The sequence below is a fragment of the Pelodiscus sinensis genome, chromosome 5 (genome assembly GCF_049634645.1).
Source record: "Pelodiscus sinensis isolate JC-2024 chromosome 5, ASM4963464v1, whole genome shotgun sequence".
NCBI classification, from domain to species: Eukaryota; Metazoa; Chordata; order Testudines; family Trionychidae; genus Pelodiscus; species Pelodiscus sinensis.
Window position 1 is genome coordinate 11,553,649 of NC_134715.1, and position 17,706 is coordinate 11,571,354.

At 39.9% G+C, this 17,706-nt stretch overlaps 1 protein-coding gene across 7 annotated transcripts in view; it reads right to left on the reverse strand.

The window, feature by feature from the left end:
* Window positions 1-17,706, reverse strand: part of SEC31A (SEC31 homolog A, COPII component) — a 67,512-nt gene that overhangs the window by 43,387 nt on the left and 6,419 nt on the right. For all 7 annotated transcript variants that reach the window (XM_075929496.1, XM_075929494.1, XM_075929493.1 and 4 more), the window contains exons 4-12: window positions 15,822-16,020; window positions 12,563-12,658; window positions 10,023-10,163; window positions 8,076-8,218; window positions 6,833-6,932; window positions 4,592-4,753; window positions 3,883-4,035; window positions 2,000-2,236; window positions 213-287 (exon numbers count right to left, since the gene is read on the reverse strand). In XM_075929496.1, coding sequence (XP_075785611.1) covers window positions 213-287; window positions 2,000-2,236; window positions 3,883-4,035; window positions 4,592-4,753; window positions 6,833-6,932; window positions 8,076-8,218; window positions 10,023-10,163; window positions 12,563-12,658; window positions 15,822-16,020 — 1,306 coding nt within the window. The remainder of the gene's footprint in view (window positions 1-212; window positions 288-1,999; window positions 2,237-3,882; window positions 4,036-4,591; window positions 4,754-6,832; window positions 6,933-8,075; window positions 8,219-10,022; window positions 10,164-12,562; window positions 12,659-15,821; window positions 16,021-17,706) is intronic.

A 17,706-nucleotide genomic window follows, 5' to 3' on the forward strand; every position in this document is an offset into this window, starting at 1 on the left:
AGGAGATGGTACATGCAGGAAACTGGCTTGCCACAAGCTCCAGCGCCCACGTCATTACTCCCCGGCACGTAAATGTGTAATCACTGAAAAATTCAGAGGTTACACATTTACAAAAACACACATTTGCTAACATCCCTACTTCTGACTCGGTCTCTAATATTTCAATATATTCCTCAGTATACTTAATACATACACAACTTTCAAACATTTACCTTTTGCCCGAGGTCATCTTTCCTGTACCCTAAAAGTTCAAGGTATTTGCTGCGAGAATCTTCTTCAAAATTCACCTTTAACCAAAACAAAAACCAAAACAATAAATAGTCCAACGCAGCATGTTTTCAATCCTAATTTCATTTTCCCCATTGTAATTTCAACATGTATAACCATGTATTGGGAATCAGTGATTAAGCAAAATGTGTTAAAAGGGAAACCTTAACTGTGGACTCCCAGGATCTGGGCCTCAGAACAGAGCTATGTAAAGCAAATGCACCTCTTCAACTTCCATTTAGCTCTTATTTTGAAAATACAAAGTGTCATAACTAATAATGGAAAGCCATATTTTACTTTTCAAATACTGAAACTGGAATATCTCATTACCTGATCTAGTATCAAGATGAACCAATACTAAGCCAATGGCTAAATTATATCATACCTTCCCCAGAATATCTATCTTTTTGCTCCTGCTAGAACATTAGAACATACTTATTTCAATGATTCTTCATCCTTCCATCACTAATCTCTTTTGATGAAGTATATGGGGGTATGCCTACACTGCAAAGTTAATTCGAAATAACAGCCGTGATTTCTAATTAACTTTAATAGTGTCTATACATGCAAACCGCTATTTCGAAATGAATTCGAAATAGCGGCGCGCTTAATTCAAATTTGGTAAACCTCATTCTATGAGGAATAACACCAAATTCGAAATAGCTATTTTGAATTAAGTGCTGTGTAGAGACTTAATTCGAAATAGGGGGCCTCCAGCACTTCCCAGGCAGCCACTCTGGGCACAACCACAAAAACTTAATCTCCTCTCCCCCAGCACCGGAGCCATTAAAGGGGTAGGCTCTGGCCACAGTGCCTGTGCCAGCTCTAAGCCTGCCAGCCCAGAGCCACCAGTGGCCACCGGGGCCCCTGACCCAGTGGCCCCAAAACATGAGTCAACAAGCCACTGGCAGCCAGCCCTCCGCCGCTCCCCAGGAGCAGTTACCAGCTCCCAGGAGCCTGACGGGCTGGAGAAGGTGGGCGCGAGCCCCCGGTGGGGAGGACCGGGATGGCTCTGAGGGCTCCTCAGGGTGGACGCTCTCTCGCAGGGCCTCCTGGAACCTGACAGCCCTCCGATGGACCCCCCCGGATGGCAACCTGCAGCAAGTGGAGCTGAGCTGATGGCAACGACCCCATGAGACGCACCGGCGTGCCATGGGGCAGCTCTGGCTCCATGTGGCTGAGTGCTGTGGTGTCTTGAGTGCGGGCACTTAGGGCACTCCAAGACAAGACTGTTTTGCTGTCCCTCATCGAGGTAGACAAGCAAGCAGGGAACCCTGAGAACTGTCTGTCCGGGGCGGAGGTAGGGTCCCTTTAAGCATGGAGCTCAGTTAGCCTCAGGCAGCAGCCCCACACACTAAGTCCTAACCTGATGCCCTGCCAGCACTGGTTCCGGCCAGCCTTAACTTTGGTTCAGGGTCTACTCAGTGTTGACGTGCTATTTCGAAATAGTTTTTGTGTATAGATGCGTTATTTCGAATTCGCTTAATTCGAATTAACTATTTCTAATTAAGTTAATTCGAAATAGCACTGTAGTGTAGACATACCCTGGATTATTTGATACCATTTTCAGAGTCTAATCTCATTCTACTGTACAAACTAGAAATCACCTCAGTATCTTTGAACGATGTTTTTGGTTTAAAACATTTGACCATGTACTGAGAACTGCTTTTATTCTTGGTTTTAAGAGGCTAGGGAATCTTTTTATAATTCAGAAACATCTGAAAAAAATTACCTTTAAGAAAGACCACACATTTTTCTCAAAATCATTCTGGGCAGCATCTATTTTTTTCTGACAATAATTGATGAAGCCTTCAGACTGCACAACTTCCTGCAGCAGATCCGAGCGGTTCAGGAATTCTCTCTCGGTGACAACTTGACACACGTACACATGGTGTTGCTGTTGCTGCTGCTGCTCAGCTCCTTGCTGATGAGACTTGATATTCTCAAATGTGACTAGCTTGCCTCCAAACTGTAATTTAATAAATAATGTGCCAAATATTGCGTATGTAACCTATATTACATTTATATATTACTATATACACACACACACGGTCTTCTCTTGATTCACTCTAATACCCCGTACTCTGCAAACAGGTATACTTACCTATGAGGAGTCCCACTGAGCCAATTGGGACTACTCATAAAAGTAAAGTTACTCATATGCATAAACATTTGTGGAATCACGGGCTCAGACAGAAAGGGCCTTTTAACAGGGACAGTGTATTTGTACAACATCCGGCATAATAATGGGGCTCTAAACTTGACTGGGGCTTTTGGTACTGCTACAATATAATTATTAAAATAGTAAAATTGTGTAGTAAATGCTACTTGAAAACATATCTAAAAATGTACACTACCTTAGACAGCACACAATTGGCAGATTAGATAGACAGAAATAAAAGTGGCAGAGAAAGAACCAAGATTTGGATAATAGGGAAGAAAGAAAAAAGTTAACCAATCTTACTTTTAAACGAAGCCAGTAGAATATAAAACACAAAATCCACCCAAACCCAAATTTCTCAGTTAGCTAAGAGAAGTAGGATGACATTAGGGATGTTTACATGTTTATACAAATAAACATTTGCTATCGCTGAATTTTTCAATGTTTACACGCAGGAGGCAGGTGGGAACAGGTACTGGCAGGGAGGAAGATACTGAGGCAGCAGGGGTGGAGGCAGGTGGCAGGCTCCCAACCTGAGCACTGGATCCTGCCTGCCCCCCACTCTGCTGCTGTCTCAGAAAGGCAGCGTGATGGGGTCAGCTCCAAGGAGATAGCACGTGCGGATACTCAGCTTAAAAGCCAACTCCCCATGCACACCAGCTCCCGTCTCCGCTCCCCACCCCTTGCTGAATCTGATACAGAGGCAGCAAGAGGAGGGAGGGGGAGTGTAGTCATTAGGATTAATCAATAAGACCAGGCTTCTCAATTAATTGTGTAAATGACTACACGCTAACACCCCAAGATGACATACTGGCAATCATCAATCCAAAGCATTATTAGAAAAAAAATATTAATTGCTTCCAAGGCAACATGAATTGATTTGTCAAATTTCACATTAACCTATGGATCAGAGAACTAGTAAATAGTATGCTGAGATTAGGAGTATTTTGGCACAAATATCCATTTTGAGCCAGAGTTCAACGTAGAGAGAACAAAAACCTGGAATGGTCAAGTTCTCAGTTAAAAAGCCTGCAATTTAGAAGGGAACAATTAAGGCATAGGCCAGATAGCTCTGCTCTCAAAGTGCAGTGGGACCTTATGAAATCTTGGCTACTCTGAGACTTTGATAATCCTAAAAAAAAAACCTTGGTAATCTCACCCTGTTTCTCAGCAATGACTTACCAGCAGCGAGATCTCATACACTCCCGAGCTGTTACTAAACATAGATCATATTTACTATTAAGTATGTGTCAGAACTGAAAACCAAATTAAATTGTGTACACTTGGCTGCCAACTGTAAAATGTGGGTCTTCTAGTCGTCATGGCACAGGAGTGGAGCTCTGTCGCAGTGCAATGTGAAACCCCTTCTATACTGTTTGCAGAGAATCTATCAGAAACATCACCACCAAGTCAGCTTTGCCCACTCAGCAGCCTGAAAAGGGGCCCCCACTTACTGCAAATGATGCACCCACAGGCCGTCGGAGCCATTTGGGTGGCTTCTTTAATGGCAGAACAGTGTTCTGTGGAGATGTCTGCTGTGGAAGCTGCAATGGAGGGAGGGGCTGCCCCGTGCCAAATGGATCAAGATTCCCAAAGGACGACGAGAGCTTTAAAGAGAAAGAAGCTGATTACACATTTCCTGCAATATTCAATGTAAAATACATAGCTGTCCATGATAATTATTCAATAGACTAACACTACTTTGGCTAAACTTAAAAAAACAAAAAATAGTCTGGGAGCATTTTAAAGACTAACAAAACATGTAGATGGTATCATGAGCTTTCATGGGCACAGCCCACTTCTTCAGATGACTGGAGTGTTGTATGTCCAGAACCAAAATAAACAGGGGAGAAGGGGGGGTGGAAGGAAAAAAATGGGGGGGGGGGCGAGAGGGACAAAAGGAGGCAGTGGGTATATAAATATCAAAGGGAACACACCGAGCTGGTATGTAACAGGCAAAACTGATAGTCTATAAGCACCTAAAAATTGGATAGTTAAAAGAAGCAGTTAAGGACCATTAGTTAGCAATTAGATAGGAAGAGTACTAACACCACAATCTACACAGACAAAGATTCTACTTTGGCTGTCAATGCTTCCATCACTTTCAAATTTTGTCACACGGAACAAAGTATCTTCTTCCCCAACTTCACATTTTTCCAGTACCTTGTCTGCTTGTTTCTGCCTCAGACTATCTGTGCTCCCACCCATGATGGAGTAAATGCTGATCCGTCCATCAAAAGAAGCAGCGGAAAGGACAGCAGGGTTTCTGGGGCACCACTGAACGTCAAAACACCACTGGGTATTTGTGGGAAGCTCATACAACACCTGTGCCAAAACAGAGCTAGATGAAACAATATTAACATAATAAACTGCAACAAAGATTCTTCTGTGTCACTAACTACGCTATGTCAGTAGGAAGGGCAGCCACACTTTGAAATAGGATTACAATCTCCTGCTTTAAAATCATCTCCAGGGGATGAGAGAAAGTGTGGCCAAATCTTTCAAGAGAAAATGATGGTTTTGTCATTAAGATGCCGGAAAGGATTCAGTAGATTTGAGTTCCGTACCCATCTATGGACTAGTCGCTTAGGGTATATTTTTCAAACATTCCTAAGGGAGCTGAAATCTTATTGAAAATTATGCTAAGTTTCTTAGCTGAAAAACTAAGAAATTGGCTTTCCACTTTGATTCAAAAGAGCCACAGTCTGATGCCGATCAGGCTACAGCATAAAGCTGGTTGCTTTGGCACGAGAGCCAGACTGGAAGAATCAGGTAAAAGCTAAATCTTGGGAGAAGTCTGTTTAGTGATGCTGACTTTCACCAATGTCTTGTGTAGAGTTTTATGTCATTTTGCATTATGGCAATATCCACAGGAAGGTGTTAGGGTATATTTCAAACAGCCAAAGAAAATTATTTCCATCACTCAGTGAGTTTCTCTTAGTTTATAGTATATAATCAAAAGTCTCAGAGGTGTAACCATGTTAGTCTATAAACTGAACAAAATTAACACAGTGAATAGCCCTGCAGCACCTTAGAGACTAACAAAACATGTAGATGGTATCATGAGCTTAAGAAGTGGGTTGTGCCCACAAAAGCTCATGATAGAGACTAACAGAAATGTAGATGGTATCATGAGCTTTTGTGGGCACAACCCACTTCTTAAGCTCATGATACGATCTACATGTTTTGTTAGTCTCTAAGTTGCTGCAGGACTATTTGTTTTTGTTAAAGATTTTTACTGGTTTATATAGTAACTATGGGAGCCCTCTGCTGGGCAAAACACTACCTATATACTTCCTATAGATTTTAATCAAAGACTTAAGTCTATTAAATAAAAAAATCCGCACCTTTTAAAAAGTGTTTAATGAAAAAACTTGCAAGGAATGTAATCATTAAAGTGTCTATTAATTTTCCATCAATACAATCAGATATTAATTCTCACCACTTTGATAGCAAATAATAGTGTCTGGTTGAAAATGCCTTGTAGTTACTCAACTGCTTAACAGTAAGCATGCGCTTAAGTGCTTTGTCAAGTCAGAGCCAAAAAGATGTAGTAGAGCTGTATTAGAATAGGGTGCTGCCATTTAAATGGTGGAGTGTGAGATGGGACAATCAATACTAACTTGATTTCTCCCCCAAATCAAGAGTTCTCATGTGTAGCTTTGAAGGGATGCAATCAAGTAAATAACCAATGTCCAGGAAGCCCTGTACCCCCAAAACTCCTTCCTCGGAGTAGAAGCAAAGAAACCTCAAACACCACTTTGTGAGGGCCAGGAGAGAAGTGTGGTCTACAAAGGCTTTCATGTGTGCTAGGAAGCTTTCGGGGGTTCCCATATGTATCACCAGACTCCAGATTTGTGTCTCATGGTTTCTTTGGGTGGAAAAGAATAGTAGGTGTGTGAAAAGCAATAACATACCCCATGGAAAACATGGACAAAAAAAAAAAAAAAAACACCAACAACCTGTAGTCCAGAGGCAGATACATTTGACAAAACTACTTTTAGCAGTGGGAGATGAAATGGACAAAACCAGCGTCCTTTTGGTGAGCCCTAAGAGCGAGTGGTGGAGAAGCCCTGCCTTCTTCTTGTTCATAATGTATACGGCAGACAGAAGCACCTAACACTGCCTGGTTTTAAAAAGGTCACATTTGTATAAAGACTGACCTGTTTTTTCTCAGTTGGATTCTGTATACAAAATGTTTGTGATGAGAGAACATAGTTTTGGTCTGAAGGACACAGTGTAAAAGAATAAAACACAAATATTTACTACTTTTAAAAAATATTATGCTCACAGCATTGTGTTATCTATATACAAAGTTGGTATGTTTTCTACTACTCTCCATAACAACTGTAACTCAAAGAATATTTCTGTTTATGACCTTTTAAAATGGTTTGCATACAATACCTCCCCTGTATTAGGGTTAGAGCAGAGAATCTTAGCATCCTTTCCACAGCTGAGTAACAGCTCAGGATCTGCCATACTCCAAGCAATGGTCAAAATACCCCTGTATGAAAAGTCACAGCAAGAAATTATTAACGTAACTGCATGATGATTAATGTGGGACTCATTTGCAAATGTCTAGATTTTCTGACTACTTCGTCTTTAAATGCTAAATTCCTCTTCCACACACTCCACATTAGTACACACTCCACACAGAATCATCTAATAAACCATCTTGTTAGTCTTTAAAGTGCTACATAGTCCTGCATTTTGCTTCAGCTACACCAGACTAACACGGCTACATTTCTATTACTATTCCACATTATGGTGAGAGAGCAGAGAAGGTGTAGCCAACATTTGTTTGACTGAAATAGATTATTTCCACTTTCCATATCAGGAGTCCTTAAAGTGTACCACAGGCTACGAACACATTCCAACAAGGCACCTGAATGCCAAATACTGCTTCCACTGATAAAAATATGGATATCAAAGGCAGATTGTGTAAAACCCTTCACAAACTCTGCCTGACCTGGAAAACTGCAAGGTAAAAACTTGGACTAAAACGTGTGGCAATCTTCTTTTTCTTACTAAAAGGTTAACATAGCATAGTCAACATCAACATTTTTTTTTACTGTCCTTCACCCTCAAATGCAGTCATCTCCTGTCCAACACTTTCACAACACTGTACCCCAGGCCAGACAAGGGACCGAGGGGAGAGTTTGTGAAGGGATTTATTAGTACGCACTCCACATTTAAAAAACTCACTTTGCATTATAAAGTGTGCATGTGTCTTTGTTGGGGTGGGTTCTTTAGATTCCCCCAACCCATCCACAGAAATGGAGCCCAAACGTTTCTTCGAATCCTAGCAACTGGTTTACAAGTTTTTGAGACTTTCTTCTCAAAGGAAACAGCTAGAAACTTCATTTTTAATTAAAGCTGGGAACTCTTTTTATAGTTTTAGCTCCTTAAAACCAACGTGACCCATATGCAGGTTTGCTGGGCACAAAGACGAGCTGTATCACTAAAAGTCTAGGGACCAAGGATTATAGTAGCTGCTAAAGCATCTGCCTTGGAGCTTAAAGGTGAGATGGCCTCAATACAAGATGACAGAGGGTAACAATACAGTGATGGATACAAACCAGTATTAGAATGAGGAAATGGCAAAACAGACAAAACTCAACATTTACAAACCAGCCAAAATAAATACCTTGTATGGTTTTCCAAAACACGAAGAGGAGAAGAAGCAAACCTAAGGTCCCACATTTGAATCACAGGCATCCTGTCATCTTCTGAAGCTAGGACCATCTGCGTAGCAACATCAGGGTGCCATGCCAAGCCTGAGCAGTGCATCTAATAAAGTAGTGTTAGACCACAAGATAGTTAAGCAGAGCTACAGAAAATAATGAACCCCCCAAAACAATCAGGGTCTGGGGGCAGGGGGAGCACACAAAGTCTCTCACCCCCTGCTCCCACCCTGACAAGAGTGCGCGGCAGCTAGAGAGACCTGCTAGCTGTCCTCCCAGTAGGAGGAGGAGACTTTGTGTGCTCCCCCCATCCCCAGGTCTCAATTGGCCTGGGGGCGGGAGAGCAGCAGAATTGCTGCAGGCCAGATCCACGCACTTGGTGGGCCGGAGCCGGCTCATGGAGGCTGTTTTGTCTACCCCGAACTAGATTATGGGCCAGGTTACACACCATGATTAGATCAAAAAAATCTCTTTTTCAAAGCTAAGAACTGACAAATGATAGTACTGAGAAATGAAGTGTAAGACAGCTACCTACAACTACTGCAGATGTTAAAGTGGAATAAGGTTCCAACCCAGCTCCCAGGATGTTGATTTGTAACATCTGGAATGCTATTTGAATTTAGCATTTCAAAAGCTAGCTCAAAAGAGCAGTCATATTTTATGTCCAAAATATATGTTTTAATACAAGTCATTAAAGTACGTATGTAAGGGTTTTGATGTAATTACAAATGTATAGGTTTTACTGAAAAATTGTTGGCTGTTAGCATGCAAGTAAATCCATTACAAACACTCCAACATAGTGTCAGAATCCAATTATGCTGAGAGACTGGAAAAATGCAGATTGTGAAAATAAATCAGATTAATTCTAGAAGTCTATGAGGTTACTAGTAACTCAAATAAGCAATAACTTGTTTGTTAAATATATTTTTAAACATTTAGCTCCTTTTCCAAGTTTTAGAGACTTTAATCATTTATCATTATAAATATTTGAAATCGCCGATTAATAATTTCCTTTACTAAACACGTGTCATTATTTAACCAAATATTACAAATGTGAATCAAGCTTGTCTCTCTTACTAAGAGGAATTAGTTCATTAAAAGATATTACCTTGCCCCCCTTGTCTTCCTGATATTCTGGATCTAATATGGCTATAATAAGACTGCAAACAACCAAGGGAATATTCATGTGGGCTACTCAGACATGGCCCATGCATCAGGGTGAGGACTGGAAGTTATTCTGCTTCTGCATGGGCAAAGATAATGTCCCCATTTCTACATCCCTAGTATCATGCCCTTCCACAGCAAGGCAGCCTGCTCTTCTGTCCAGTGCACCAGGGATGCAGACCACTGCCCGCGAGTCCTTATACCTCTGGAGTATCTTGCCAGGAAGCAGTTCAGCACTTGTGCCTGGGTGCTGTATAGAACAGTAACAGAGGAGCAGTTGTTTGCTCCCTTAATCCGAGTTGTAAGGCACAAGGTCAGCCTCAAGGAGTAGCTTCATAGTGGAAGTAAAACTATTTAAACCCATTTGTGAATTCATCAGCTGCTTTATTCTCTCATGAGACACCTATTCCAGATGACAGCACTTCAGTCTAGTTTAACAAAATCTTACCACTGCAGCCATGAATGGGTCAATACTGAATTTATCGGCATGGTGTGCATCACTTCACCAGTCTGACTTCTCACTTCTAAGTAATACATAATGTCCCCTTGTCTTGCCTGAATGCTGAACTTCCTACCAAATTCCTTTCCTGCCAAATATTAATTGTCTCATTTGCAAAAATATTTTAAATAATAATCCACCGTTTGCATATAAAGAATCCATGCAACGTATTAGTATGGCAAGAATAAATCTAATATTTAATTACGGTTATTTATACAGACTCTGGATAGTTCAATGAAACAAATACCCGGTTGCTGTGGTCGCTGACTTTGATGATAGGCTCATTCTTCCTGAGATCCCACACGGTAGCACGACCACTGGGACTGGCAGATGCCAAGATGTGCTGGACTTGCCTGTTCCATGCAATACAGCTGATGTCTTCTGGAGGCTATTGCAAACAAAACATGTCCCAACAGCAAATTCAAATCTTTTTATTAGATAAGTCGGCTAAAATGAAAAGTTTTCAAAGCTAATCCACACAGCCCATGTGTTTGTTTTCCCTTTCTGAATGCATAACATTGGCACTAGGAAATTATAAACCCGTGCATTAAAAACACAGTAGCACTATCTAGACCATCTACAGCCCTCCTTCCTTTCTGCCTGCTTTAGTCAGAGATGAAGGCAGGTGGTGCAAGTTTGTGGTCTCCAAGAGCTTAAGAGTGACCTGTAAGAAAGTATCTAAATAATTGGTCTTATGCCCTTGATTAGAAAGAATGTATGGTGGTTGGGCAGTTGTTGTTGGGTTTTTGGTTTTTTTGTTTGGATTTTTTTTTTGAGTCGGCATTTTTCTGATTATTGTTTATGTTACTAGAAATAAGGAAGAGGCCTGTGCCATTATACCCTAGTAAATCTGTTAGCCTCAAGGTGTCACAGGACGCATTGTTTTTGCAGATACCTCTGAGACTTATTAGGAATGTTAAGTCTGTTCTTCACTGGTTATGTTGGAAGCCCTCTTGGATGTCTCAGAGCACATGCACTACAAAGCTCTCACACCTTAACTCAAAAGGCATGGATCTTTAACATGTTTCCAAAATGTTCACTAGTCACTGAACTGATTTGATAACAAAAAAACAAGCTAAAATCACGGCATTTTAAATAGCCTGATTAAAGACAGTGTCTCAACAGTTCATCTTTCATTTTCTGAACAGCTATTATGCAATAACTTAGTTAGTTATCCAGTCACCATAATGTCTTTCATGGTGAATAAAATCTGCTTTTTTCTACTAACGATCAACACAACCACCTTTTGAGCTGGGTAAAGAAGAGGCAAAAGGGGACAGAAAACTAACATTTTCCTCAATTCTCCAGATCATCTTTAAACAGAACACAGACTAATCAGCAATGCTTAGATAATAAGATGATTGAGGCATTATACATGAATATCTAAAAACAAGTGTCACATCTAGTTTTCCATCTATTAATAGCTCAGGTTTAAAACCTTTGTTTATTTTTTATTCTGCATCTTTCAGGGAAGCATAAAGATCCTTCAGATTTAAACACACAGTAGAACAGAATTTCTCAACCAGGAAGTCTGGGGCCACAAGAAGGTTCCTGCTTGTTGGTACTCTGGGCAGAAAGCTGAATTCCTGAGCCCCACCAATCAAAGCTGAAGCCTGAGCAACTTAGCTTTGTGGGGCTCCATGTGTCATGTCTAATACATCTAACACCTGCGCTGGCTTTTATATGCTGAAAAACAACGGCTGCGGCACAGGTAGACTGTGAAGATTTTACAGTATGTTGGGGAGGCCTCAGAAAGAAAAAGATTGTGAATTTCTGCAGTAAACATGTCAAAGCAGGCTACAAAAAAGTCAGCCTCCATGTAGCTATGAAGGATGTTTAACAAATGAGGAAACTAACAATAACTGGCTAACAAACCATTCGTGAAAGGAAATGCAACTCAGTACATGAAAGTTACTGACAAGTCAAAAATGACCATCAATTTAACTCACTGTAAAATCTTATCCATGAAAAGATGGCTCATTACTGTCTGATTCCACAGCTAACTCAAACTTCCACACCTTTTCCTGTTAAAGCTGCCTCCAACTTCAACCTTTTGATCTGACTGGGAGAGGTCTCTGCTATTAAGACCAAAATCTCACTTAGGAACCACATTAAACACAGTACATGGAATGCACAACAATGGGATTTTGCACAATTAGGCTTGAATGTGTGACATTTGGTAAATCATTTTGCTGACGCACAGCAGTTAAGTGTTATGACCTTACAGGGAGGTTTGGTTGTGCAAAATAATTCAGAACTAGACACGAACTGAACATAAGCACTATCACCCCAATTAACATCAATATAAACAAAGTATCTGTGGGTTACTTGGAATGCAATGTAAACCTCCAGTCAATTTTCACAAAAGCGATGTTCATCACAACATTCCTGTATTGCCTTTAACGGAATCACATTCAAAACAAATCTCCACTTTTAGCCTTAGCAGTCAATACATTTACAATCAGCAAAACAAACATCCACTGGGAGTTATTTTATAGTTTGGGAGCAAAATATATATAATATACATGATGAAACAACATACTTTTGGATTCTTAGCCTCAACAGAAATCTGTGGGATAATTTTAAGGAATGTCTCTCACAACAGATGTTTATCCAGGGCTTAATTACATTCGAGTTGGTGTCTGAAATATTTAAATTTCGTTTTTGAAAGCAGACTGATGACCAGAACTGCTTCAATACTTTATCTGTATGAGATTTCGATTAACTTAAATAATTTGCATATTTTTCAGAGTTCTTCCAATCATTTAAAAAGCATAACTCCAGTACCTGTGTTTTAGCTCCTGGTGTCATTGGCGTGGCAAAGTTGTTCAAGTCCCAGATATAGATTTCAGACTCATTAGCACCTGATGCTACAAGGTTGGTCTGTAATAGAAAGAGGACAATAGACACTGAGTGTATTTCTGGCATCAGCTTTCTACTTTTCAAGTGCTTTTGGCCTGATCCATGGAGTTGTGCCAATTTCCATTAGCTCAGAATGGAGCCCTGGTCACAAGAGTCATTTAGAGAAGGTACAAGAAAAATCGTAGAAAAATTTGAATTCTAACAATGCTAAGATTTCTAACTCTATTTATTAGTCAAGACCCCAAATACTCTGCAGCGAGTTGGTCCTAAATTCCCAGGGCAGCATTCCTGGTTTCTGCAGTACTCTTGTGCAGACAATGGTCACATATGAAATGGGGTTGCACAAAGTGCTTCCATTGGACTAATGCCCTGTAAACAGTTACACTTGTGTTTAACACTATTCATATTACTAATCCCACTGACTTCAATGGGATCTCAAACATGAGTAAAGTTAAACATATGAGTAAGCGTTCACAGGATCAAGGCCCATCCAAACATTTCCTAAATTAAGAGAAGCATTTGAAGCAGTTTTACAAATGGGCAAGGAATGCTAAGATAATAGCAATGGCCTCTGAAGAGAATGAATTAGTGAAAATAACTATTATACCAATGCACTTTGCTTCACTCTCTAATGATGGTTGCAAAAAATGTTCCAACTTCATAATAAACAAGAACAGAAATGATGCAATTTAAACACAGGTAACTGAACTAATTACTGTCTTATAAAACCATGTCAAAAGAAAAAATGCTATTTGGTAAATTAAAGCAAGCTGAATTCTCACAGGAAAAAAAAACAACAATGGTCCTGTAGCAGCCATGCATTAGAAAAATTGCTGTATTTTGAAAGCAGTAAATTCTCATTAGTGATGGAATTAAATTAGTTATGTGATTAAGTCTTTTATAACTTTTAAGAATTGTGTCAAACCAATGAGCTTTAGGTCCCAACATTTTATCATTATTTTAGAACAACATACAAAAATGGAAGTGTTAAAAAAAAAAATCTTAAAAAAAACCCAATATTTAGATGGTCTTTTTGGTTTTAGTGAAAACAGTTTTTTTAAAGGTACGCAAACCGCAATTTGCGTACCTTTTTCTGATTCTTTTTTCGAAAGAGGCTTTTCCAACATTTGGCCTGGATGCGTAGGCGGTGGGTGGAATGCTTACCTCCACTGCTGCCCCCTGCCGCTCCAACAGGATTATAGCTGTTCTGGTCCCCATCTCTGGCTATTTGCTGCCCCCTGTGGTCATTACACAATATAGCTGTCCCTGCTAGCAGCCCCCTCCCTTCACAAGTTATCAGGGGATTAGAGGAGGGGAAAATCACATTCCAGGCACATCTCACTGTCCTGGCACAACCAAACCCTTACCTTGCTTTAAGTGATAAGAGGAAGCTGCACATCAAATTTGGTGGTCCTAGCTCTTACCATTTAGGAGGAGTTCTTGAACAAACAGAGAGATGGACAGATAGACTCGCTCACAAACTCTCTCAAATAAATAGTAGATTTTTGGATGTTTTTCTCTACTTTCAAATATATTGATTTTTATTACAACACAGCCTACAAAGTGTATAGTGCTCACTTTCTATTATTGCAAATATTTGTAATCAAGTAATATAAAAATAAGCAGAAGAAATAGTATTTTTAATTAATCTCATAGAAATATTGTAATGCAATCTCTTTATTGTGAAAATTGAACTTACAAATTTACAATTTTTTTATACATAACTACACTCAAAAACAGAACAGTGTATATCTTTAGAGCCTATAGTCCACTCATTCCTACTGCTTATTCACTCCTACTGCTTATTCACTAAGACAAACAAGTTTGATTACAATTTGCAGGAGATCATGCTGCTTACTTCTCTTTTACAATGCCACCTGAAAGTGAGAACAGGAATTCACATAGCACTTTTGTAGCAATGCGTTGCAAGGTAATTATGTGCCAGAGATGCTAAACATTTATATGCCTCTTCATGTTGGGCAACCATTTCAGAGGACATGATTCCATACTGATAACGCTTGTTAAAAAATAATGTGTTAATTAAATTTGTGACTGAACTCCTTGGGGGAGAATTATGTGTCCTCTGTTCTGTCTTATCTGCATTCTGCTGTATATTTCATATTACAGCAGTCTCAAATGATGATTCAGTACATGTTCGTTTTAAGAACATTTTTACTGCAGGTGTGACAAAATACAAAGCAGGTACCAATGTAGGATTTCCAAAAATAGCTACATCACTCGGGACCTAAGGTATAAAAATCTGAAGGGCAGAGTTGCAGAGCATTCTTTCAGTAGTCTTAAAAGGGAAACACTTTGAGGAAGAAACTATGTAACCTGAACTACCAGCAAAGAAAATCAAACTTCTGCTGGTGGTATTTGACTCAGATGATGAAAATGAACATGCAACTGTCTGCTCTGCTTTGGATCATTATCAAGCAAAATCTTTCATCACCACGGACGCATGTCCTATGATGTCATTCTTTTCACGTGCTAGTATATTTATGCCTGCCTCTGTAATTCCACTCCATGAATCTGATGAAGTGGGGGGTTTTCCCACAAAAGTTTACATTGGAACATATCTGTTAATCTTTAAAATACCACAGAACTCCTGTTCTTATTTTTAGGTAACATTGTAAACAAAAGGGAACATTATCTCCTGCAAACTGCAACCAAACTGGTTTGTCTGAGCAATTAGCTGAGCAAGAAGTAGGTCTGAGCAGACTTTAGGCCAATGGTCCCCAACGTTTTGGGGCTGCCGGGTGCCTGGGGGCGGGGCCGCTCACGCGCTGCGCGTACGGGGGCGGGGCCGCTCGCGGGCCATGTGCTTGGGGGCGGGGCCAAGCATGCGCCGCACACCCGGGGCCGGCACCTGCATGTGCCGCGACCCCGGGGCAGTGGCCGCCCATGTGCCCGGGGCTGGCACCTGCCGCACGCCCGGGGGCGGGGCCAGCCCAGATTGCTCCGCGGGCACACATAAATGGCACCGCGCTGGGGACCACTGCTTTAGGCTCTAAAGTTTTATATTGTTTTGTTTTTGAGTGCAGTTATTTTTTGAACATAATTCTACATTTGTAAGTTCAATTTTCATGATAAAAATACTGCACTACAGTACTACAGTGTTCTACAAATCCATGTTACTAATCCATGACACTGTGTACTGAACAAAAAAAAAAAAAATACTAACCTGGAAAATATTCACATCCAAAGCTCTTACTGGTCCAGTGTGCTTCTCTTTCTGAGCAATTATAACTTCACTCTCGCCAGCTATAATTTTAGTTGGGTCATACAAAATAATATTTCCGTTTTCACCACCAGCAATTAGAACTCCAGAAGGACTACCATCTGAAGCCATTCTATGAGGTCCCCATATCAATTTATGATACCTACAAGATAAAAAATAAACAATTTAAGAAGATCCACTGCCATATCATCGTAAGTGCCATAACATCATAGTGTTTTTATCAGGGAAAATGTTAACACTTGACAGGAGGAAGTGCAGGCTGCTGTAAGAGCAAAGACATGAGTGAGAACTGCTACGTTCTATTCATAGCTCTCCCATAGTATCAGAAGTGTGAGAGTGAACAGGTCCCAACCTGTACGTGCCTCAGTTCAAAGCTCTAAAGTCAGGTGAACAGTCACTTACTTCATAGGGTTTTTGAGATAATGTTTGCAAAGGACTGTGAAATCCCTGAATGAGACTAATAAGTATAGCCTATTACAAGCAAACACTTAAATATCTGATATTAATGAAAAGCTGCTTATGCAAGAGGTAAACAGAGTGAATGAGAACTGGCACCTTGACATAAGCCTTATTCCTCAGATACAATCTTGCTATTAAAATTATTTTTTAATTTTATGCTTATCAAGTGGCAACCCTTATATACAAACAAGAAAGTGTGTTGCCTAGAGTACAGTTTGATTTATTTAATATTCAATTACAGGTGAGAGTATATTTTAGACCTGAAATACAACCAAGTTAATACACTGCTCGGTGAATCTATAAGCATTCTGATTTCTCTCTCTCTTTTTTTTTAATCAAAGTTGTTTTTATAGCAAAACAACATTCCTGTGTGCTCAGCCATGCAAAGAGTACATTTCTTCTGTATAACCACACACACCCTCTTATGGCATTGCTCATACAAACTGACCTTAATGCAGTTGAAAAGCGAACTAACAAGTTACTAAAAAAAGTAAAACAAATCGAAGAGGTAGAGTTTATTTTAAAAAATACATCAGCACTATCAGTGCTGCCTTTAATCAGTAATGGCTGAAAGACAACTTGCTGCATTTTTAATCAATTATATGCAACTTCAGTTTTAGATGCTGAATGCTCGAAGTAGCAAGAGGAGTATATGCAGCACAAGCACAACTTACTTACATTTTATTTTTCTAATCTCATGGTTAGCAATTCCCAATGTCAACCTTTATTGTTCCTGCATAATGGGTAGCATGGTGCAAATCAAAGAAATATACTGAAGACTGAAACTAGTCTATAGGAATCAGGTGAAACCTTTGTCCAAATAGACGCATTTTTATATTGTGAGGTAGACTGCATTAAAAGGTTTGCAAAATGATGTAATACCATAAGCAGAGAAGTAAGAGACAGGCCTGTCCTACTCTGCAACTGGTTAAATAGTGGGCATGGTAATGGCATATCACTGGCACTTCACACATAGCAGGACCCAATAAGTCCTGCAAAATCCTTTTGCTTTCCCTACCACAGCTATATGAATAGTTATTATCTATATTAGGATAGCAGCCCATGGCCCTAATCAGATTCAGGGCCCCATCATCCTGTTAGATTCTTTACAAGGAAGACGTAGTTCCTGCATTGTACAACTTTAATCAATCTATAATTTTTAAAGTTCAGGAAATGGTGTTTGATGTAAATCTTTGGAAAACAGACTTGTACATCATTATTTAAACATGGACTGTGAAGAATGAAATGGAATTAACTTATATCTACATCATAAGTGGATGTAAAACATTAACCAGTGGATTTGGATTTCCATATATCTCAGTGTAGCCGAGCTACAATACACTATATTTTTGTCCTACATATCTTTGAT